The 25,404-nt window shown below is 40.8% G+C and overlaps 1 protein-coding gene across 2 annotated transcripts in view; it reads left to right on the forward strand.

Moving 5' to 3' along the window:
* Window positions 1-25,404, forward strand: part of ARMH3 (armadillo like helical domain containing 3) — a 120,850-nt gene that overhangs the window by 50,667 nt on the left and 44,779 nt on the right. For both annotated transcript variants that reach the window (XM_080596808.1, XM_080596809.1), the window contains exons 21-23: window positions 1,025-1,107; window positions 1,620-1,746; window positions 4,447-4,522. In XM_080596808.1, the coding sequence (XP_080452934.1) occupies window positions 1,025-1,107; window positions 1,620-1,746; window positions 4,447-4,522 (286 nt within the window). The remainder of the gene's footprint in view (window positions 1-1,024; window positions 1,108-1,619; window positions 1,747-4,446; window positions 4,523-25,404) is intronic.

Genomic DNA, 25,404 nt, shown 5'->3' on the forward strand with positions numbered 1-25,404 from the left:
AGTACGTTTTGTGTAAGTGCTGCCACAAACTGGGGAGAAAAGGAACAGGTTAATAAATTCTAGTTTCACCTGTAAGAAATCAGTAGATGCAGTTAGCAATTAGCAGGTAATCAAGAACCTTTAAAAAAGTCTTTTTTGTGTTCCAGTTTGACTTTGTAGGCCATCTATTTCAGGTTTTTTAAGTCTTGAAACTTGTTGACTTCAGAGCAGAGAGTACATTAAGAATCTATTCTAGGCAGGTGTCAGCTTTAGACCTGAGCAGGTATCCTGCAGAAGAAAACAGCTTTCTTTTTAAAATAAATAAATAAAAATCTAGAACTTGAAGCAACAAGGTAAAGAAATTTCCATTTCATTCAAGTGTATAGAATGCAATAGCTTATTGTAAAGTCTATGTGATTAAAGCTCTTTTAGCCAACCTTTTTGTTAATTCCCACTATCGCTAACTGATATTGGGTGGTTACAGCAGAAGCCTTTGTTTTCTTTCTCAAGACAAGTGTGAACCAGATCTGTAGTCTTTACTGCACAGCCCTAGATAACTGACACAATAAAGTAGTACATCCTTCCTTGTACCATTGCAGCAGCATTGACATAGAGGTACAGAAAAGCTATGCTGAGTTTTGTTTTTTCATCTTTTTATTTTTTTTAAACTGCACGTATCAACAGGAGTGACAGTTTGGGGCTGACTGCATACATCATGTTGGTGATGTATGAAGCAGAAAGGAGACAGTTGGATTCTCCGGCCCCAAGGCTCATTTGAAGGTCTGGCAGGTAGAAAAAAACAAAAACAAACAAAAAAAACCATAACCATCTAAGCTAACAAGTGCCTTAACCTTGAGCCTGAGTGAACTTGATTGGGAAGTCAGTGAAGGAGAATAAATGTGGAAATTGATGTATTTCTGAGAAGTAAGCAGCTGTCATTTAAGTTAGTTGATATTGGATAATGAAAATGTATATATATTTAAGTGACTTGTTGAGAATGGCTTTGCTTTTAGTTTTATTCAAAAAAATACGCATTTTCTCCTAGCTTTGATCAACTTGTTGAAGTTTCTCATGTCTAATGAGACAGTGCTGCTGGCCAAACACAACATCTTCACCCTTGCTCTTATGGTGAGTACAGACAAAGCAAATCCTTTTCTTTTAAACAAGTTAATTAAATTTGAATGAATTTTAGAAAAGATTTCAAAATTTCTGCCCAGGTAAGGAGGTATCAGGACAAGACAACTAAGCTGAGGAATGTCACTATGGTTGGTTTTGCCAGATATTTGAAAAAGGGGGAGCATTGTGTCACTGTAAGGTCTCCTCGTTGAAATAAACAAGCTTATGTGAAGGAAGACTTAGCTTAATTTTCCAGATTTGGTAATATTTTTTCTTGCTGTATGACTCTTTGTATATGAAATACTAGAGAGCTGTTTTTCAGGTCCTAGGTATGATAATATTTAAGCTTCTTGCCTGTCTCTTTTGTACTGTAAGGAAGACAATAGAGCAATGAGCTTATGTAATACTGGGTAATGGAACCAAGAGCTGTTTCTCTGAAGGTTTTGAACATAGCTTGTATTCTGTTGCAGTGTAGCTTTTGTGTAAATGTTCATGTTGTAACTTGTTTCCACGTCTTTGTATAGGTTGTGAACCTGTTCAACATGTTTATCACTTACGGAGACACCTTTCTCCCTACGCCCAGCAGCTATGATGAGCTGTATTACGAAATCATTCGGATGCACCAGAATTTTGATAACCTTTATTCTATGGGTGAGTACCTTCTGACTGGTCAGGAATGAATTCTAACCTTGAGCAGAAGTGAGGGTGCTGGTGGTGGGTGTTTGTCAGGTGTTCTTTTTCCACCTGCTGCCAATACCTGTCTCCTTGACTGGACATGTTTTGTGTTGATATATTTGGTAAATTAAGAATTGAGAGAGAGAAACTTGTTAAAGCAATACATATTTTCAGTCAGAAAAAAATAGGAGCAAACCCATAGCCTCTCTAACAGCCAGTTACTGTAATTCAAAGTGGCCAATTGTGCTAACAAATTTATGTGGTATTATGCATTTCATGCATTTTTGTTTAGTCCATCAATTTGTAGTTTGCATTCATCACATTTAAGAGTTTCAAGTCAAGGTCAGTACATGCTGCAGAACTAGCCAGCACAGAGAAGCACTCAGTGCAAACAAGAATTTGGAGAAGAATTTGAGAAACTTTTATAACAGGAAGCTTGCTGTGCTAGACAAATCACATCTAGAGCAGTCATTGCCAAAACAAACCAAGAAAACAGCCCTCACAAACCTGCTTGCAATGACAAGCAAATCACTGGACTGAAGAATGTGCCTACTGGCAAAATAGGGAGAAGCTGCCATCCTTCAGAGGGAGAGAGACGTGCTGGAGCGCTACCAAGTGAAACCCAGCAGGGAGAAGAGGAACAAAGGAGAGCAAAGAATGCATGGAGGCAAAATCAGGCTGTGTGTATACACAGGAGCCTGTAGCCAGGGGTAGCTGCAGCAAAGGTTGGTGCAGTGCCTACATGCTTGAAGCTGTGAAGAAAAGAATAAAGCTGTGTTCTTTGCTTGCTGTGTTCTAGAAGGACCTTTATTCCGTGCACTCCCTGCTCCCTTCTCAGTTTGGTCGCCCATCGAACAACAGGAATTAATATAAGCATTTAAGGGGAGTTAAGGGCTGTGGGACAAAGACAGTTGGCCACAGCACTCTGCCGACATGGGAGGGAGTCATCCTCACCAAAATAAAAGGAGCCTAATACTCCCTGTAATTGCAAGCAAAAATGAATTGCCGTTTTGTATAAACTTCCTACAGTTTTCATCCGTTATATAAGGGATCAGTTGGTCAGTTTTGCTCTCTGAGCTCAAAAGATTTTTTGCTAACCCATTTCCTACTCCTGAGAATTGCAGTTAGTAAGATGAGGTGATTTTACTGGCCAGTAATTTTTTCAAACCTGCTTCTTGTGGAAGCTGAAGGAAAGTGGATTGGATAAATAATACGCTCAAATACTTACTCAGTTGGGCTGCGATAGGCACATCTGACCTTTTTTGAACACTTCATATATCACATGAATGTTTTCCATCCTGCTACATAGAACAAACTCTTTTGAATTAATGTTGTGGAGGCCTGTGTGGAAACTCTCTGAATACGTTACCTCAGATATTCGAGTACAGTACCTACAGTTTGACAAAATAACATTATTCGGAGCCGACATTTTTTTTCCCTGCAGATGACATGTAATGGTAGCACAAGGAAGGGGTAAGGCAGCACTGTCTTGAGTTGAAAGCCGTAACTTAGCCAGGCTAAACTGACAGCCTCCTTTGGCTATGTCAATCCATCTCACAGGGGTTACAGTCACCCTTCTATCCCCTAACCTTGGGACATCTGTTAGCACAGATGAGAGAAATACTTTAGCCTTTAATTTTCTTGTTAATGTCATTGAAACTTCATACAGTGGAAGTGTAATCTAGGTGTCTCGATTTTTTTAAAATTTCCTGAGTCTGAACTTTATCCAGATCTTTAAAAGCTTTTCTTGGGCAACAATAGGCCAGAGTGTGCAGCCACTGTGCTTATGGATTCACTTGTAGCATCCATGTTTCTAGATGGTCATAAATTTGGATGAAGTGCTATTCCTTCACTTCTAAGTCTAAGGCAAACCTTTCTTGTAGAATGCAACCCTAGAAAACCCTGTATATACAAATTCATAGAAAATTTGCTTTTATTCAGGCAAAACAGAAAAATAATCCAAACACTTGCTACTGTTTTATTGTTTTAGTACTTAGTAAGAGATGTTCAGGTAACTGCCACCATAGAAATGCTACAGATTCTGACCTAGATAAATATTTTGGGTGCTCTGGCAGGAGAAAAAAAAAATTCCCTAGAAGTTCTTCCTATTGCTGAATGTTTTCAGATCTGCTCCCAAGTCTGTCAGAGACCATCTGTGCAACTGAGCAACACACTCATTCCTACAGGGAGTGTTTTTCCCCAGGGTGGCGTGTAATCCCTCTCTACGATTCCAGATAAACAGGGAGGTAAGGGATCCATCACTGCTGGGTTAGATTTATATCACAGGGTGTAGTGCTGTTCAGGTGGAATCTTTCATAAATAGGAGCTGGAGGAGAATGGCAGTGTGTAGACTAGAAGGTATCATAGACCTGGGATGCTGTCCCGTTTCTGGGAGAGTGACTTTAGTATGTGATAATGAAATCAGTCAGGAGAATTTAGACTCTTGTGCCCCTGTGTTTCCTGCCTCCCAGGTGTCCTGCATACCTCTTCCATGTTCCTGCATTTTCTTATGCAGGCTTTGAAGAGAACTTCTGCTTTGCATCACAGATGGTCATCCTTGAAACTTTATTTTGATGTGATTTGCAGGCTGCCATCCCACCTAAGCAGACTTGTGACATTTTGGATGAAAAGACTGTCAGTTCTGTGCCAGCACTGTTAACTGTCTTTTCGTTTCAGTTCTGAGGATTTCTACCAATGCCGGTCAATGGAAAGAGCCTGCAAGCAAGGTGACCCATGCGTTAGTCAATATTAGGTAAGGAGTAAAAGTTAATGACCATTTTAGAGATTCTTGTCTTGTGTGACTGCATTCTTATTATGACACGTTCCCATTTGTTGTATTGAATTTGGTTTTGAATTTGTTTGCTTTGTTGGGCTAAATTGCTGCTCTGAACAGGACCCTCTGGGATAAAGAGAGGGTCACCAGGGTTTGATTGTCCTTTTCCTAATAATTCTCTCAGCTCTTCTGTAGACTGAGTGCTTTCAAAGCATACCACAAGCTGTAATGAATTAATCCTCGCAGCATCCTTGGGAGAAGTTATACAGTAGGGAACAATGCTGTGCTGGCAGGACGATTGTAGCCTAATGGATTTCTGTTGCGTGATTCTATTGCAATTCTATGAAGCTATGAAGAGGACTACAAGGCAGCTATAATAAGCAGATTTCAAGCCTCTTTTAAAATTACAAGATTTCAGTGCATGTTTGAAATTGATTATTTAGACGTTTCAATATTCTTTTAAACTTCTTTCTGCTAAAGGGCAGAAGCTATCCTCTACTTGTAAGGTTAGGGAATATCTGGGGTTGTTTTGTTCTCTATTCCTCCAAGGCAGCAGTAATTTCCCTTTGTGTCTTGTGAAGCCACTAGTACTGACCAAGCTGGAGGATGGGGTGCTGGGACAAGTGGCTCTTTGATCTGGGTGACTGGAAAATAGAAGAATGAGAGAGAGAATTTGCTGTTTATCTCTGGCTTGTAAGCAAACCATAAGAGATGAGTATACTGAAAAAGCATCTGCCGATCGCTACCCTGCTTGTTTCCCGGGTGCTCTTTCTGAGAGGTATGGTGTCTTTCTGTGTAACAGCAAGTAGCTCCGTATTGCTAGTACTTGTCATTTTTCTTAGTACAAGAGAGATTGTGTAGGGCAGACCATCTGAGGGCATCTTTCAAGTCGGTATGCATCTTATGTGTCTATAAACTACCTTAGTAAGTCTGTAAGCTTAACCTCACATATAGTTCCAGAAGATTTGTTTTTCTCCTACCGTTATTTTTGTTTTTTGTAAACAGACATAAATGAATGCTTGTGGGCAGATAATGCACTCTGAATGAAGCAGCAGAACAGATAGCTGTTGGCAAAGTAATGTCATTTAACGTGACACCGTGTCTGCCGTGGGAATTCTCTGTATAACCAGAGAGAAAAGTCTAATCTGGGAAAAGATTTAAAAAATAAATAAATAAAGCCACCAGCAACAACAACAAAAAATACAAGCGGTCATAAAGGGTCTACGCTCGCCTCTGGGTTGTGCAGCCAAGATTTTGTGTCTATTCATTTACTGTTGGCTTAACAACTGGTGTCGTAAGGATCAGCATGCAACTGAGAAGAGATACAACCAAAAAAGTGGCACTGTTACCTCTCTCTGGACAGCCTGTATCAGGGGGCGGTGCTGTCTGGAGCCTGTGGAGCCTCCAACATGTTTCTGTACGAGATTTTTAGTCGATTTTCCTTTGTTCTGCCTAGTGCTTATTTATGTTGAAATTTCATCCAGTCTTTCACTAGCCTTTCAAGTTTTCATGAATGTATGTTTTTCTTGGTGAAATTAGGTGAGGCCTAAATTAGAGATAATTCAAGGCCTAGAGAGGGATTAGTCTTTAAAGTTAGTCTGATTTATCCACTTTCCTCTCCCCTGAAGTGTGGGGGAGAGTGGTGTATTTAATTTGCTTGATTTTCTTCTTCTCATGCTAAAAATAAAACAAACCTTGCACTGGGAGGGATCTTTGAGTATATTTCAGAGCAGCTGGCTGTTGGAAGCTGGAGAAATTCAAAGGTGCTGTACTTGTGTGAAGGCGATCGAAGCATCACGCTGTCACAAGTGGTGATAGGACTAGATGCGCTTTTTTTCTGTATGAAGTCGGGGGCCGGTGATGATGTAGTATTTTTCTGACCTAAAGACTGAATTTAGGCATTTGAAAATCTTGGATCGTGCAGCAGAAAAAGACAAGAGGTCTGAAGCAGCAGCATCCACAGGAAGACTTAAAACCAGGGCCACGTATTTTCTCCTGATGTTGGACCAGGAATGCACGCCGGAGCCTTGTGCAAACACACTTGTGGCTCTCTGTTGCATGCAGTCATGGAGCTGTTGCAAGCCCAAATCGCCAAGGAGAAACAGGGAGAATGGATGCTTGAGAAGAATAAACTTTCTAGAGCTGTCAGGATGATGGCTTTATTAGAGAAACAGTACGTTAACACGTGCCAATATTATTATAAGATGTAATTATGTTATGCATTGATAAGAACATGCTGGTTTCTACTTGCCTTAGCTCCTCATTGTCTGAATTGCCTGGTGTTTATGCCCCTTTGGTTTCCCCCTAGGGTGGCATTAGCATATGGTTTCTTACTTGATGCCTTTGCCATGAAGAAAACGGGTTTAGAGAAATCCACCTCATGTTGGAATTTATTCTCAGCTTGTTCCGTTGTTCTGGAAGGTTTTTATGAGCAATGATTACCTGCTTTTGGCTGCATCAGTGCAGTGCCAAGTCACGCTTTGGTTATATCTCCATCTCATTACAACTGCTATTTAAAAATAATAATAAAAAATGTCATTTCCTTATTCTAAGGCCTTCGGTAGGAAAGATTAAAAATGTAAAATTCATATAATGTGTGTGTGAATGCATGATAGTGGGCTTTACTAAGTTTCTTAAATCCTAATGTACAATTTTATGTGTATTTCTGCAAGGAGAGAAGTGTTTGTTTACAGCTTCTCAAGGGTGCAGTGGATCTACGTACAGGAGTAACGGCTGGGGAGACATAAAGCAGTCCCATTTGTACCCCCCACGGTGGCGGATTGGCGAGGTCATCTGATTAATTGCTTGTTACAGGCAGGCTGAGGAATACCAAGAGAATCTTTGATACAGTCTTGTTTATTCTCAGCTGGAGAGAGATCCCACTTCGGCTGTGTATCCTATTATTGTATTAACTGTGTAGCTGGACCGTGTTCTCCAGGAGGCAGTCTAATTGGTTTTTGTTGTTGCTATAACTTTATCTGATTTTTTTTTCTATTCCTTACTCCAGTGTAAAGAATAATCATGAATGTTCTTTTCATTGAGTATTGGGAGAGGGGGAAATATTCCTACCTTCTCTCCGTACCTCTCCCTTTTAGAGATGATTCATAATTTCTATCCTACCTGAAGAAAGTAGAAGACAAATAGCCTTGGCTGGCTGAAATCTTATGTACTATACTGAAATTAGTGATCCGCATCGCTGTCCTATCTCATAATAGTGCTTATAACTTCTATCTGCAAATTTGGCTCTGCTTTACATAAATAATTGAGGTAGGATGGACTGCAAGATGCGGCTGTAGCATTGATGGGGCTGAAATGAGGAGCTCTAGCCGCTGGTGGTTTGAAAACTCACCTTCTCACCTCTGAGGAAATAAGCAACTTTTGATACAAGTAATTTTTTTGAAGCTAATGAGCCTCTTTTAAGATAACATTGTGCAGGTTTGCATTTAATGAGAATTTTATTAATGCCAAGTTCAAAGGGGCACCTTCTGATTGCTTACTCAGTGAGGAAGGTGGCAGCTGAAGCCTTGCGTTCTTTTAATAGACTTTCTCCTGATCTGTGATTTTTTTCAAGGTGAATAAATAGATTAACTTGATGATTAATGGACTGAATTCCCCATTGTCTGAAATTCAGTCCCATCATCATTTTAAAATAATTTTATTTTTCTCACTCAAAACACTTCTAAAAAGTGGAAAGTAAGTTTGTAGTATGGAATAGGTAATAGAATTTTATTTTTTTTTCAAGCATGTTTTATGTGCTGTTGTAGCATACACTGCAATCCTCACTTGGGTGCTTTCACTCACTTTGCCATCTTGCATCTACTTTTGTTTCACACGAGCCCCTCTGTGGTGTTTTCTTTGTACAGGAGGGGCTGCTTCTCCCTCGGCTGCTTTTGGGGTTTTAAAGGAGAGATTGGGGATTTGGAGGAGCACTTATAGCATTGCCTGGATGTATATAAAACGGTTATGCTTGCCGCTAGCGTGGGCAGGAGGACTCTGAAGGAACATTTATGTCTTTACTTGGGTGAAAGAAGGCCAAGTTGGGCTGTACTTGTTTGTTGTAGGATCCCTGCCCTGGACTATATAGCTCATGTTAAATTACCAGCACTCCACAGAACTGCACTTACTGAAAACCTGATAGAGGAGGCGGCTCCATTCAGAGGTCTGATAGAAATTGAGCAGCTGCAAGCAGTCTGCATTGTACCTTCAGCATTGTTCTGCTTTATGGCAACAAATTCAGCATCTCTGCACGGGCAGAAAAGTGAAATGCTGCTGACCTAGTCACGTTGTAAGGGATGGCTGTCGCGTTTATGTAGGATACGTTTAAGATCAGACATGCTGATAGGTATGTGCCTCTGTGTAGAGTGGAGGCCTGGGGATTACAGTCAGCTGAGACTATTTAAAATACATATTTTTCACTTCTTCCCCCAGCTCTTCTCTCTCTGTCTCCCCTGCCCCCAACCACACACATTTATGCAGACACACACACAAACATATTTCCTTCCAATAGGAATAATGGAAAAGGGAGGGCAAGCCCAAAGATTGCTCATGAAAATAAGTGGTCAAGAAAATTTTTCCATTTGCATATATTAAAAGGATGCATGTATATGTAATGTATATTTTATGTATATACACATGAATGTATGTATGTATATTTTGTATATATATGAGTATATATGCCTGTGTGAATACATTTATGTAAATCTGCATTATGTGTGTGTGTGTATACAAAACCCACACACATCTTGCCCGGGACAGTGGGCTAATCTAAAGCCATAACTTCCCCCTTGAGTGGGAGAATGAAGACACATTTCCAACGTTGGTTAAAGATGCTGAGTTGTTATTCCCATCAGCAGCATTTGCCAGTGGGACTGTGCTGCATGAGTAACTAAAAGCTGGGCAGTGCAGAACTGCTGGGCTTGAACCCTTCAGTGCTGACACCAGAGGGTGCTCAGGCATCCAGGTTAGTCCTGTCTCATCTCGAGTTTGTTTCCTACTGACTCTTAAACCCGATTGCGAGGGCTGCCACTGGTGGAATAACAACTCCATTAAATCGTTCACTGAGGTATGTTTAATGGTAACGACCTCTGACATGCTGTCGCTGCTAATCAGTCTAACTGAGCTCAGATCATAGGCTAGTACAAGACAGTTAACAAATTAGGAAAAGAAAAAAAAAAGGGCAATGAAACCCAAAGAGAAACTCATAAATACGTTTTATTGGTACTTTAAAATGCTAATAAAATTTTGCTGAGGTTAAGGATCAAATTGTTACTAAAATGCTGTCAGAGAACTTTCAAGATACGTGTACTTATTTGAAGAATTAATTCATGGCTTTTTTCAAGTGGTAGCCTGAAAAAAACGATCCCAGAAAAGTAAATTCTAGATAAGGATTCTGGCTTGGTTCTAGGTCTTTTCTGGTGAGTTGTAATCCCTTCAGCCTTAATTGAAGGAGCAAGGTTAGTAGACCCTTCTTGTCATTTGACATGTTTTGTGCTGCGTGTTTTTCTTGTTCCACAGGGACTTGGGTGCATCAGAACAGTTCCTGCGATACCACAGTGGTTACAGTGGAGCTTGGCTACTCTGAGTTCATCTGCTGCCACTGCTTGTTTTTTCACTTGACCTTGCAGTCTCTGGTAGGGAAAGTTTACTTGCTAGGAGCAACAGATTTTGATGTGAACAGGTTCTGGCATTAGCTGGCATCTCAACAAAGGAAGGAGGTGGATTCAAAGGCAAAAAACTCATTTATAGGCCACTGCTACCAGCAGCTTAGTAACAGAAGAATAAAAAAAGAAAGAGGCATTCCTATCTAAGGGTGCATCGTTTTGTCTTTCCATGGCACCCTACCCATGCTTCCAGTGTTTTTATTAACTTTTAGGGTTTTTCCTCTAGTTGTGAAACTTTGATCGTTTCATGTCTTTTTACAGTATCTGATTTCTTGTTGAGACCGTGGTGTTAGCCTTCAGTTATTGCTCTTTGTTTACTAGCTGATTCATCCTGGTGTGTTTCGCTTACAGAGCACTAGCCAATTTCATTCTGCTATAATTTTCCTTCATTCGTTCTCATTCATGCAGTGGCTTAATTAAATGCTGTCTCTGCCACTGGCCCAAATCCAGAGAGCAAATCTGCTAGTGGAGTGACATTGTGTGGACCAGTTCCACTAACACAGCAGCATGGTTCAGCAAGTCAGGTGCATCCCAGGTCACCTTCCCTCTTTTTGCCAGTAACTTCCATGTCAGTCAGTGCAGACAGGGAGGCGTCTCTGACAATGTCAAGTCAGTTTTCTCTTTTGGTTTAATGTACCACCTTAATTTTCTGCGGTGGATTTTTGGGAGGAGGATTATCGGTGTTATTATTTGTGGTAACTGAAGGTTTCTAGAGCTGATGCTGATTTTGAGCAAAACCATTTGTATGGCAAAGAAATGTCTCTACCTGAGATACCAAATGCCCCTGAAGGTATGTAAAGGACATGTAGATGTGGTGCTTAGGAACATGGTTTGGCAGTAGACTTGGCAGTGCTAGATTAATGGTTGGACTTGGAAAAGACCTGTAAGATTATCAACCTAAATGACTCTGTGCTTCTAAATGCAACTGCCCTGTAAATAGGGAAATTTGTCTGCAGCCCGTGTTTACTAGATTTGTGTCTACAGATTGTGAGCACATAAGATGGAGTCACTTAAGCTGCTACCAGTTTTTTCTTGATAGCTTAATAGCTTTGGAAACATGCTTGGCACACAGTTTCAACTTTTGGGCTAGTGAATTCAGGGTCTGGAGCTTATTGAGAATAGCCATCAGAGGGGAAAAAATGAAAGGCACTTATCATTGTTTACATTGGCAGGGTTTTTGATTTATCTTAGTGGTGGACCTAGTATTTATTGCTCTCCTGACTTGTTTGCAGATATTTTGTTCTTGAATTCCCTTGCTAGGCACAGGCAAGTTATGTATGAGCTCAGTAATACGTTAAAGCATATGCTGCAAAGCTGGGATGCATTTTTGTGTGCATCTTGTTGTTGTTGTTGCAGTACAAAATCAAAAAAAGGTCTGCTGTTTTCCCACTTTGAATGGTTGTATTGTTTCATTCTGCTTACGAGAACAGTCTTAATTATTCCTCTGGTATTGTGGCTGGCCGGAGTTCAAATCCTTATTGACAGACTTCAGCCTTACGGTAGATATCTTTGTTGGTAGTAGCCCTCTTGAAGCCAAGAAGCAAGAAATGAATAGGTTCTGCAGCCACAGTCTCTTGGCCCCAAAGAACTGGCCCTACTGGAATACAAATGAAGCACAGTTTGAAACAGCTGCTTATAGCTTGTCAAAACTTCGCCCATGCTGTTCTTATTCTTTCAGTAAATATAAGGGACTTTGATCTCCACCAGTCTCAAGTTTAGCTTTCAAGATTTGCTTTAATGGAGGGAGAACATTAAGGTGCTTTCTTCGTAACCCAAACAATGTAAAAATCATTGTGAGCTTAAATAACACCTTTATCCCTTGAAACATAATGTAGAATAATGCTGCTTTGCTCTCTGTTAAAAAGAAATCTGTTGCTCACAGCAGCAGCTGGAATTATTATTCCCTCTGAAAGTCTGGGCTGTGGGATGTGTACTTATTTTGAAAAGCTTTTCAAAATCCAGTAACATGTATTTCTTATTATCTTCGACTAGCGGGGGGCCTAACATTTGTTTTTTGCTCTAGAAATGTAAATGTCCTATTCTCTTAATTCTTCCTTTAGGACTAAATTGATAAAGTACCTGCTTATTAAGTACATCTGCTCGTTAGGGAAATGAAGTACCTACCTTATCTCGAACTACAAGCAAGGATAATGCATTGTTAGCACGACTGCAGAACTGCGGTCTGTTTGAAGATTGCACCAGAAACTGGAGCTCCATTCCCAGGGAACCGTGGGAGGAGGGCATCTTGTTTAGAAGACTTAGTTCATTAAAAGAAACATGCATCCTAGCTTGCAGAGGTAAAGTACTTGTTGTTTAGGAGCTCTTCCTCTTGAAGGTAGAGAAAGTTGCCTTGCTTTGTCCAGCACAGGGGCTAGCTTCGCAGCCAGCAGTAAATGCCGGTTGGTAAAGCCAAGACTTTATGTATGCCTATATCAAGGTGAACGTGAAATGCTACCTGCAGTGGAAAAAAGGGAGCACAACTCAGTTGGGATTTTTCTTCCAAAATGTGAAAATATTCTGGGCTCAGATATCTGTGTGTCCGGTTAGAGACCGTAAGAAGGTTCAGGTGGTCTGAATTCTCTTGGATGAAGTGCCAGGGTATTTGGGAGAAGGCACCTATTTGGGAATGCAAGCTTTCATTATTTCTTTCATTATTCTTCATTTTTTTCCCAAATCTTGTATCTAGAAAGATTATTCAGAGAATGATGGGGTAATGCTTCTGAGGTAGCCCAGTTTTCCTTAGCTTTGAGGCCAGGCTCAAGGCAAGCTCATCTCATCTCGTTGCCTGTCTCAAGGGAAGCTTGCCGCGAAGCTCTGGCAGTCAGAATGTCCATATGCTTGGCAGGTCCTCAGCTGTCAAAGCCAAACAAATTAAGGTAACAGTGATCTCAGGAAAATCACTGATGATGGGTGTCAGATCTTGATATCTCATGCTCGTAAGGGTTTAGCTGAAGGGATGTTACTTAGTGCTAAAACTGGCCCAGTGTGCTTTGTCAGTCTGCATTCTCCATCTCTTGAAGCAGGTATAAGCTGACTGTGGCTGAACGGGAGGATTCACCTGCCATTCGTTCCTGCCTTCCTGTATGAGGGGAACTGTCTGGATTATGTTAGCTGCATGAAAGGGAGGAGGCTGGAAATCTGACCCCAGATAAGACTACGTAGGCAGGAAAAATAAAAGCAAAATGTGTTTTAGCCAGTCTGTTTTTTTGTTTGTTTGGTTGATTGTTTTTTTAATCTGTTTATGACCACTGTCATCACTGATGCAACTTAGCATGACTCTAAGCAGATGTTCTCTTGTGCTGGTGTAGTGCAGGGTGATTTCTGCAAACTGCTTTTTCCATTACAAGCAACTACTGCCTAAAGTTTCAGTTTGGGTACTGGGCTTAAGAAAATACTGCCATGAGCCCAAGAAAGTGAGAATGTGGGTGCTGCCTGGCAGAGTGTCTTGAGAAGATGAGGACCTTGCCGCATTGGATTCCTGTTTGATAGAATATAAAAACAATTTGTTTCAAATGTCTTTTATTTTGAGGGTGTCCAAACGTGGAATGACCTGAAAAGCTCCCTGGCAGTTCTTTTGCCTGACTTTGCTAGAAGACTTTGAAAGCCCAAAAGCTCTGTCATCTTGCTGCTTTAGTGATTAATTAGGTCATCACTTTGTGTGTTAATTACAGTGACATTTTTCTTCTCATTAGTTGGATTATGGGAAGTTTGAGCCTGTAGGATGGGAAGTAACGCAACCTTTGTGACCAAGTGAAGGATCACTTCAAACTTTAAAACACTGAATTTCAGTGGTGTCTCTGGGTACTGTGGAAAAAATGCTTCTATCCGCTATAGAGGGTATAGCTGGTGTGTGCTTTGAGGGCAGGATAAATGCCTTGTATTCTAAACAATCTTGTGATGTTGCCAAGTCTTTGGATGAGAAACTTTAAACTGGCTCCTTCTTCAGAAGGTTGTGGATTGTGCTAATTAATGGAAAGCTCTTGCTGCTGACAGAGGGGGTGTGAATATGAAATACCTTATACAGTGTCCTTCGTGGGGTGTCTGAAAGGCTTAACAGTGAGCCTCTTCAACAGGACAGTGTACATGCTCAAAGGCCAGTTGAACAATTTACTTATACTTTTTTTAAAATTATTTAGTGCCCTCCTTATTTTGCAGCACCATTTGCTTCAGAATCTGGACTTGACGTTAACTTTATATGGACATTCGAGATGAGCCTGCCTGAGGCAGATGTTCCCTTCTAAACTCAGGAAGCAATAGGTCTGCCATATGTTGTTCCTAACTCCTTTGTCCACTAGCATTTGAAAGCCGTGGTTGCTTTGAGGCTAGCCTGTGTGCGATTTCTTGAGCCTTGTTGAAGGAGCAGAGACACTGTACAACTTTCACTGGGTATCTCCTATTTTTCTTCTTTGTTTGGTGTCTTCCACTCTCAGTATGAGCTTTTGCCAGAATTGAAGATTTGCAAAACAAGACGGCTCCAAGATTTTAAGTTTGACTGGGAAATAAACTCAGATTGCAGTACTGGAGGTGCTTCCCAAACTCTTCTCAGCATAGGTGATCTAAAACTGGAACAGGTTGTGCAGTCACCATCCTTGGAGTTATTCACATTTTGCCTGGACAAAGCTACGAGCAACCTGGCATTGCACCAGATAACCTCCAAAGGTCCCTTCTCATCTAAGGCATTCTGCGATCCTGTGATTCTGTAGAGAACGGTCTCTTTCCTGCTCGGACAAATGGTAAAAGAAGCAAAAAGGCTCATCTTGTTTGGGTTCTCTGTGCTCCGTACTACTTCTGGATCAAGCTGTTAAAGATGCTGAGTAGAGCACTTATTTAAATCAATAAGAGCTCGTGGTGCTCAGCATCTATTTTCTTTCTCTGAAAGATCAGTAAAGGGTAAAAACCAGAGGTCTCGCAGTGCAGGCTGCCGCAGATGCCCAGTATTGTCTGCTGTCTCTGAGCTTGCCAGTCAATTGGATCCTGCTGATGAGATTCAACTATGCAACTCAGTCATTTGTAAGAAGAAACTATTCCAGTATGATTAATGCTGTGGTTGATGACGAGGACAGAAAGCGCTTCTTTGAATAATGCCTATAATGGCATATTCCCCCGTGTGTATGTTTAAAGGAAGAGTCTATGCTTATATGAAATTGAGGGCATTTAAGAGGCAGTTAATGACAAGTGAAAATGATAGCTAGGGTAGATTAATTGTTAAATGAATTGTGCCTGCACTTGCTGTCGTTCTAATGTGATATCAGTCTAATTATAAGTATGATGTTATATAGCAGGAAGGCATCAGGAACCAATACTGTGCACTTATGTTCAGGCCAGAGGAGTTGAGAGGTTTAGCCATAACAAGTTTTTCACCAGTGTAGCCATGTTTTGCTTTTTTTTTCCCCACCTCCTCTGGAGTACCAAAATCTGTATTTTGAATAATTTTATATTTGTAAATTCTTCCCCAGACCTTCCTGACAATGCAGTAAAGCAGTATTTACTCATAATTATCTTAATATGGGTTTGTTTGAATTGTTTTCTGGATGAGACTATACCACATGAACTTGGTTTGGAACACAGCTCTAGATTTTTTCATTATTTTTTTTTTCATTGCACTTGATCTCCGGAACACTTTATTTAGCTTTGATTTGGCATGGGGCTACTTTACATTAATGCCTTCAATCTGAGCTGAGCATAAAGGAATTACCAGGATGGGAGAGGACTGAAAGCAGCCAGGCAGAGGTCTTATATTGTCATTACTCTGTTGCTGGCAGCACAACTCAACAGCCAGAAGAAATTTGTCTTTTGAATTGATTCTGGGTGACAGTGGGGCAAGAGTTGCATTCTCTAGCAATCTTTTTTCACGTATGGCTCGTAGTCTCAGCTGAGTCGAGTGAACTTTGTGCAGTTTCTAGATCAAGTGAAACATTGCCAAGTATCTTTTGGTAAAGTTTAGCAGTCCCTGTTAGGGCTTGGCTTGCATATGCACTGAGTGGTTCTTGAGGCCCTTTTTTTTCTTGTCTGATTACACTTTTCAAGATCATTTTAAAGAGTTTACTGTTGTGTTTAGAGGGGAAGCAGTTTGGACCCAAGGACACCTAGAGGTTGTGCTCTTTGATTGCTTTCAGCCTGCTTATCTTCATGATCCAAAGTGTTCACTCGAGGGGACCAGTCATACTTCTACATAATGAGATAGGAAAACACTTAGATCTTCTTTCCTAGGAAGAGAAGGGGCCTTCAAATTCATACCCTACTAAGATGAACTTGGATAGGGATGGACACAGATACAAGCAAGAGGGATCATCATCATTTCCTTCAAAAGGACACTTGGTGTGTGCTTTGCCAGCCCAGCAATATGAAAACTAAGAGTTGCTAATGTAATAGGAAATTCAAGCAAAGTGGATCAGCTTCTGAAGCTGAATTGTCACACGGACAAATGGGCACGGGGTATGATGAATAAATAGAATTTGGGAGTCAAAGGATTTCAAACATTGTCCGGGGCAGTCTTGTGATCAGCTAGAACAAAGCAGTCTAAACTGATCTGCTTCCATTTAGAATTAGTCAGGGAAGGATTGTCGTGGAGCTGAGGATATGAGAGGACGGAGTCGCAGCCTTGCACCAGTGGGAGCCCAGGTAAGAGAAGAGAAGCCTGCTGAGGCTCTCAGCGAGCAGGGTGAGATTAGCAGCCCCGTTAGTAATAGTAGCTCCACGGCATTACTGAGATGGCTCAAACCCAAAGGTTTGGGCAGTGGATTAAGACACGATTCAAGTGGTCTAGTAAACAGCATTGTAGATTTTTTTTTTTTTCTGTATAGGGCTTGTAAAAACTTGTAGCATGTTTTTTCTAAGTTATTTTCTTCCTGCATCATTGATTCGGAACCTATTAGTGTTAATAGGCTAGCTGGTTCGGAAAGACTGATGCCACTCCCTCCTGTCAGTCAGGGATCACTTTTCCAGTAAAGGAAGACTTTAAATGTCTTCAGTAAAATTCAGGGGCTGGCTAACAAATTGCAGTTTAGAATACATTACAGATGATGAATGTGATCTCCTTAAAGGGAAATCTATTCGTTTGACTTAGTGCTCTTACGATTAATTGCTTGCCAGATTAAATTGCTCCATAAAACGCACACTACTTTATTCGATCTCTTCATGATGAGATTAGCTAGGCCATGCTGGTTCTTTGTATGTTAATTACAAGGGTATTTTCTTCTTCAATTTAAATTGTTTAGCACAGCGTGCTTTCTCCTAGCCTCAGAAAAGATGTCTGTGTTTTTCTTTTGACCGCTGTTATATAACCCCACAGCCCTTTTTCCAGAAATGTTCTGGGATTCCTTTAGAGTATCACACACTGAAGACAACACATCCTGAGATTTTCCTGTATTTTCTTTCCTGTGCTAGCAAAACATAGGAATGTTTGAAAAGTGAAAAGCTTACCTAGGGAGCAAGATGTTTGCTCTCTGTATCAACTCAAAAATGAACGCTTCAGCAGTTGAGTGCTGTCGACATTGCTGAAGCTTCAGAGAAGATTTGGAGGGATAAAACGTGGGTTTTCCTCTTTCTTGGAGGCCTTCTGTGTATTCACTGACCATACCCAAGAGGTTTTTTTTTTTTTTTTCTGAAGATCTACAAAGGGGATACCCAAGAAGCTGAATGACAGCAGAATTGTGGTAACAGCCTAAAATTATTGAAGGAGTAAATAGCTTGAGGAAAACTTCAGGAAAAAAAAAACACGTTGTAAACTCTCATAATAAAACTTGCCTTGGTTTCTAGGATATTGGTTTGTTCCTCCTTCATCACTCAGGGATCTGACTGTGTGCAACTACCCCCATGTGCATGCACATGTAGCCCCTACCCCTTTGCACCACTAAGTATGGGATTTGCATATAACCTAATGTTTCCACAGCAATCTTACAGTGGCTCCATAGGCAAGTTTTTTGTTTGGTTTCTTTTTCTTTTTTTTATAAACTGTTTTTTTTTTTTTTAAATCATTCATTCTCTGGGTCTAAAATTGGAAATTCTCTCTTACCCAGCAAAAATACCTATTTTTATTTTCCGTCATATTTTTGATTTTTCACACACCATTTCCTGTGTGCTGCTGCTCCCCTCCTCCTGGCACACAGTGTCTTATGTTCTTCTAATATTGATTCCCAAAGGCAATTTTTTGCATTATTTAATCCAGTCTTTTATTTGCTTTGCATCCAGAGCTAAGAAAATTCAAAAAAGTGTAGCAGAACTAGGAAAGCTTCGGGAAAGGACAGTGAGGATGACTGAGGGTATGAAACCAAATGGGTTATGAGGAGCATTTGTATACATGACAAGGCTCCGGTCTGGAAGAGAGATGGCAGAGAATAAAAGACTATAAAATATTAAATGTCATAAGGAAGTGTTTCTGCAAAGAGAGGATGTATCAGAAAATCAGGTAAGTTGAAATCAAATAGATGCTGCTTTGTGTACAACTTAGGTAAGCTGGGGGATATCTGAAAGGCTATATGAATTTAAAGCAATGATTATACAAGTTAATGGAAGAAAATTCCATCGTGGGTTACTGATCGTACAGAGATCATATCTGCCTCAAGTATCATCTTGAATTGCATGGGACTGGAAGTGAGAGTCTTTTTGGGGGTGATATCACTTCATTCATGTCCTGTTTTTGTACTGTTCCCTGAGCTTCTGTTTGTAGCCACTTTCAAACTCGGGTAACTGAGCTGGCCTTTGCTACCTGACTCAGCGTGGCAATTTTTAACGTTTATGTAAATTTTATGCCAGCAACTTCTCAGGATTCAGCTATTTACTTTAAAGCCCCTTTATCAAGAGTAAGGCAACATGCCAACATCCCTATACTACTGCTTTCATGATGAAAGATGACATTTTACTTACAATCACCCATCTAGGTTATACATGTGGTTTGTTAAATCTGTCCATAATTTTGTGTCGGGAAAGCTGAAATCCCATCCTAGATGTCTGTAGGCGTTCGTTCTTATGTGAAGGTGTTGCTTGCTGATATTTTGACCCATATCAGCTTTGTATACGCAAAAGGTGGTCCCCAAGCCTTTCTGGGGCTTTCTGCTGCTGCTTGTGTGTGCCCAGGAAATACTGTCCTTGGTGATTTAGGAGAGGGATGTCTGAGATGACCGTACTTTCCTCTGAGCTGCTCTCTGATCCAGCAGCCTTTTGTTGTGGTCTGGGAATGGCAAAGAATTGTGTCATTTTCTGGTGCACTGGTGGAGAGAATGCCAAACCTCGGAAGATTTTTTTCCTTCCCTTGTGATTTTACTTTAGAATTTCAGTCATTATCTTCGCTGTTCCTTTTTTTTTCCTCTCCAGAAAGAACTCATGGAGAGCTGTCAGGATCATGAACTCAAATCTCATGAAAGTAAAAACCATGCCAGCTGAGCAAGGCATGATTTTAATTAAGACTAACAGGATTTTTTGCTTTTTTTCCTTTCTTGCTAGCCCTGATTCAAATATAACTGTGGGGAAGAAAGGTCTTCTTCAGTTCAGTATCCTACAGTTTGTCAGCTAAAGAAGGATGAGTTGTTCGGACCTTGTGAGACTTCTTTGATCGTAAAAAATAAAAAATTAAAGGCAGTTAGTGTTTTATTTGGGTAAGGGGACAAATCCTTTTACTTGAGCCTTTGCGGAAGAATGAATTGAACAGGGACATAATCCAGTTCTTCTGTTGCAGGTTACTGTTGCAAAAGAAGTTCACGTTGGATAATTTATTACTCATTCATTTTTCCCTTTGAGTGCTGCAGATCCTCTTGCACTGCTCTATAAATAGAAAGCTCGGAAGACAAACCTCGATTTCACTAAATCCAAAATCATCAGTTCTCATCCAGTGCACAAGTCAGACGGGTTAGGAAAACAAATGGATCAGGGTGAGACCTCTGCTGCGAGTGCCTCAAATAATGATCGGTTCTTTATATAGAGCATTTATCTATGAAGACCAGCCACGGTGGATTAAAAGAGCATTATCTGGGAACAGGCAGATGCGACGCAGTGCATCGTACTGTCATCTGCCATCTCTTGTTGGCCCAGCTGTGGTCACTGGCTGTGTCTGTATGGAGGTGGGGAGGGTCTTTCCCTCACCGAGACGTTAAGGCTTTGTGGCTCCGGCTGATTTTGCTGCCCGGTGTTGGTCTTGCAGATTAGTTGTGCCCCGCTATTTTGCCTACCACAAGCACCAACGCAGCAGAGACTGAGAGTGTCTGCTTTGGAGTACACTGCTGATCTGACAAAGTGCCAAACTGAATTTGCCTCCCATCCGCTTCCTCACTAGTCCGTGGCGCCTCTGACAGAGCAAGCCATCTGTGTTACAGCCTTTTTATCTGAGCTCGGGGAGGGGAGCGAAGCAGAGCTATCGTATTGCCTGCAGCCTGATATTTCTGAAGCAGTTTAGGTTACCTATTGCATGGAAACTTAGCCCTTGCTGTTTAGCCCGTAAAGGAAGCAGGTAACAGTATTTGGGGAAATTCTGGGTGCTAAGGGTGCCTCCAATTCCTGACTTTCGAAGGAAACCTTTGCTTGTGTATTGTCAGTTACTCAGTTGAAAGAGTTTGCTCAGTGTGGAACGATGCTGCTGTGGAACCCTACTAAGACCCCATCTGCTAAGAGCTTGTATTGATTTGCGTCTTAGTTTATAAAAGCCTTCAATTCTCCTTGTGTAAACGCCATAAATAATGCAGGTGTACTAGATGAAATGTGCTGTAGGAACATCCCAGAAATCATTCTGGTCTGTGTTGAACTGAGCTAATCTAATCATGGTTAGGAGTTTCTCAATAGCTGTGAAGCAAAAAGTATATTGTCTTATTCTATCTTAATGTATTAGTCAATACACAGGAGTGGGAAGGTAGGTATTTGAAAGCAGTAATCAACTTTATAAAACAAGAGTTTTTAATGTTAAAATATTACAAAACTTCATCTGAAACTAGTTGTAAATCATATATATACACACAGTGGAAGTAGAGTAAAATCCAGTCTTGAGCCTGTGATTTATCTACATAATCCTCACATTTGTATGCCTCTTTGTCAGAAGGACTGCGGTGCTTCAGAGGCTATATGTATATATACTAAATAAATCATTTTGTCCACTCACAGCAAACAGCCATTTTGTGCTAGCAACATTGCAGAATACATTTTAGTAGGGGACATTGATGAATAATTTGTCCTTTTGAGATTCCATGGGCTTTAGGGCACCAAAATGTATTTCGGGTTGGACTAGGTCCAGATCTGTATGAGAACTCATTGGCAGCCTTGTAGAAAGTATATGGGAGTTTTAGAGGTGACCCGTTTATAGAAATTTAATTGGATTTTTGGTCTATTTTGTTATGTGTAAAGAAAGCAAAAAGGCAGGGAGATGTGGTATTTGTTAGACTAAGGTTTTTTATTTTTTCTTGTTCTATTAGAAATATATAGCATACCACGACTGTGGAAAGATGATTTTTCTTCTGAGTGTTCTGTGGTCATGGGATCTTGGGTTCCTCTCTGCATTGGAGAGACCAACTGACGGACAGTGGTTCCTGCAGAGGAGATGAATGCATTTGCATGCTCATCAATTCATTCTAATCAATGTTTCCCTGGCAGTTACTTGATGTTAGTTACCACAGTTGCAAAATGAAGAATGTGTTTACGTGCTATGAGCATTGTTAATTGAGGAAACATGGCTACATCCTATTTTCAGAGCTGAGACTTATTTTCCTGTCTTTTTTTGCACTTGATGGCCCCAAACCTGCTGATGTGATCAAATGGTACACTGCAGGCTACAGTTACAAATTAATTTCAGAACTCGCTAGATCTGCTTCAAATTGTAGCACGAGGCACTTTGTCCCGGCTAAAGCAGGCAAACCCTATGAACTAGGCTGTGCTTTGGCAGACAGTTTTTTAGGAATTAGGGGTCGTAGGTCAGCATTCATTACCAAAAGAACTGCAGTCATCCAAAGGAACTTTGAGAGCTCTTGAACATCAGCACAGGGTGGAACAGAAGTCAGATTGCTGCTGGCCAGGCTTGGCTTGAGATTTTCTCCATTGGTTCACCAAGTGTTGTTTGCCAACGTGCATGCATTCTAGCTCAGCTACACACCTAGCAAACTTGGGAGAGTAAGGTCAAGAGGAATTTAAGAACCTTTGTGTGTTAGTTTTATACCAAAGACTATTGAAGTTATGGAATCTCACAGTAATTCTTTTGGTGCCAGCAGTGTGCATCAATAACAGTGCTGCAGATTCCAAGAATAAGTGATGTGACAACGCACTTATCATAGAGCATCACCAGAAGGGAAGGAAGGATGTCAAGAATGAGCTTTCTATAGGTGACCAGTATGAAGTATACTGCTACATGGTATGTTTTCCAGTGATCAGGAAGGACATGTGAATTTCTGATACATTTTGCAGTTACTGGAAGGCAGGCAGAAGGTTAAATCAAGAAGTGGATGAGGCAGAGTGATATGATTGCTTTTTAATATATGAGGCAGTGCAGTTCACCAAAAAAAAAAAAAATCATGTTCTTGCCTGCCAAAGAGGGACTGTATCTTAAGAAGCAGTGACTTAAGAAGCATTGACTGTCAGCTTTACTATAGATCTCTCATGAAATGTTCAGCTAAAAAGGTTTATTTGATTCTTGAATTATTAGCAGGAATGGGAAAATGACTTTTACAATCATATACTTTTTGCAGGTTTAGCTGGTGTCTTTCAAAAAGCGTATTGAAAAATTGGAGAAAGGACAGAGAAGACTTGATTGTCTGAGAGGCTAGTAAAAATGCTTTTGAGTTTTCAGCATCTTAAATTTTAAAAGAAAAGTTGAGATATTGTCCTCACAGTGCTCAAGCATCTTTGAGAAGGCAAAATGACAAAACAGAACTCGAGGCTAGATGCTGAAACCAAACTGAAACTACAAATTAGGTACCCATTTTTGATAGGTAATTAACCATTGTAGTAAACTATAGAATTGATTTAATTCTTTTGCCCTCTTTGTATATGAACAGGATACCTTTGTGGAAGATGCTCTTAACTAGCTACTGGTACGAGACTACACAGTGCAAGGGTAATGTAAAATGCAACATCCAGTTGCAACAGTGATATACAGAAGTTCAGATAAGCTGTTCTAGTGACTTGTAGTTACATGAATCAGCTAAAGACTCAAAGATCTCATTTTGCATTTAAAACTTAAATTCATTCTTGATTCCTGTGCTTCGGGCTTGTATTTTTGCATTGAGGCAATTGCTTGTGTACATCGGCCTTAGACCTCCTGAAATTTATCAGTGCAGCGGTTAAACAGAAGGGCTGCTCTGAGATTTATTTTGTGGGGGTTGTTGCCTGTAAGAGGATTGGACAGGAGAGATTCAAGATAATGACAGTGGGCTGCAACCTTCTTATTTTTTCTGTAGCCTGCAGTCATAGTGATGGCCATACTCAGTACGTATGGGCCAGGGTGGATGAGTTGTGCCGCAAAGCAGTGCGGAGAAATCACTGACTGGCTTGACTCACACTCAAAATGTCACATTTGTCATTTGTATTTTCAGCCATACATGTTTCAGTTTTTATATGGGAGCTGGAATTTTCCCCATTGTGTTTTAGAATGGCAACAGCTTTATAATAAGTTGTAATGGCAAAGGAAAGCTTGAGTGCTTCAGAGTCTATTTTTTAGTCTATTACTTGTTTAAAAAAATGTTTTTCTTCCTGAATGAGTTTTCCTCAGCCTTCCATGTTGTGGAACTGATGGACAGGAACAGTCAATCCATGCTGGGATATGGCTTCGAACTTAGAGAATTAAATATGATGTTTATTTCAGTCTCTACTGTGGTAGCTACCATCAAGTACATACGGTGTAAGTGTTATTATAGTGTTATTTTAGTACTGGTGTCCAACACTGGTCTTGAGGATGCTGGGGGGTCTTTAGGTCAAGAAACCCTTTGCCATAAGAGGTGCTGCTTGTCAGCTTCTAGGGTCTGGCAGCCTGCCTGTCCAAAGATGTCTTTGTCTCCATGCTTGCAGGCACTCTGCAATTTTAATACAAGCAGCACTTCCTATAGCAAACCTTTACATGTAAAGGTAGGGCAGGAACCGAAGCTTAGTGGTGCCCACTGTCAGGAAAACGTCAGCTGAGCAGGATTCAGCCCCAGCAGAGTGGGCTGTGCTGAATCATAGCTCCTGCTGGAGCTGGAGCAGAAGACGGCCTTTAATGGTTAACCGTCTGCCTTGAGTTTCCGTGAAATGGCTAAAACCACTTTAAAGTGATGGTATGATTGATGGTATGTTGAAAGCTGTTTAATGAAACTGGGAAGGCAGTCGATACTTGACGTAGCTCTATTACTGGGTCTTGAAGAGCTGGATTGAGGAAGGGTCTAAAAGCTCAGCACAGCCTGTTTCGGAGCTCATGTTAGCTGCCCCAAACGTGTAAGTGAAAAGAATCTATAGGAGCTACGGGTCGATCTTTGCTCTTGTCATGCTGCCTCTTAATTCTGCCTGTTGAATAATGGCAGAGGTGTTTTGAGTGCAGTAAGGCATTAAGGTTTGCCATCACTACTCACGTTGAGCGCTGTGTTTACTCCTGCTCTCCTGGGTTCTTTGTTCTTCTGCTGGCTCTTCCTGCTCGTCACTGTGCAGAAAGAAGACTTAGAGGTTGCCTGAATATTAATTTTTTAAGCTCTCTGAGAACTGTGAGAAGTAAAGGTCATGGATAGTATATTGGCTTCCATTAAAGCAGAATGGCGAACATGCTGAGGAATGGATGGGCATGTCAGCCTAGGGTAATGTACCCTAAGCTTGGTCCTGATGTCAGCACTTCTGGCCTCCTGCTGATGCCTACATTTTGTACAGAGCGGTTGTACATCTCCTCTGAATGCAGGGATGCAGCACCTGAAGGCTACACATCTGTGCATCTTGACCTGAGCTTCCTGCTACGTGGCAAGAGGAAACCTGCTGGAAAGCAGGGGTGAACTGTTAGTCTTGAGGACCTACTGGGTATGCTGTGTGTATAGATGCACTCTGCAATGAAATACTTTGTGCAGGAGCCACTGGGTTTATATTAGATTGGAAAGAACTTGGAAGTAATCATTTTTTCCAGTGGAAGTTGAAAACAAAATACTTTGCAATATTTGCCAGTTCCTATTTTGAAATATCCTCACCTCATTTTTTAATTGTTGGATGCTTTCAACATGAACACTTGGTTTTTCACAGTTTCCCCCTCCCCCAAAGTCTTGTATGCCAAAGTTGGGCTGA

Source organism: Anser brachyrhynchus, assembly GCF_964034855.1.
Source record: "Anser brachyrhynchus genome assembly, chromosome: 6".
NCBI classification, from domain to species: Eukaryota; Metazoa; Chordata; class Aves; order Anseriformes; family Anatidae; genus Anser; species Anser brachyrhynchus.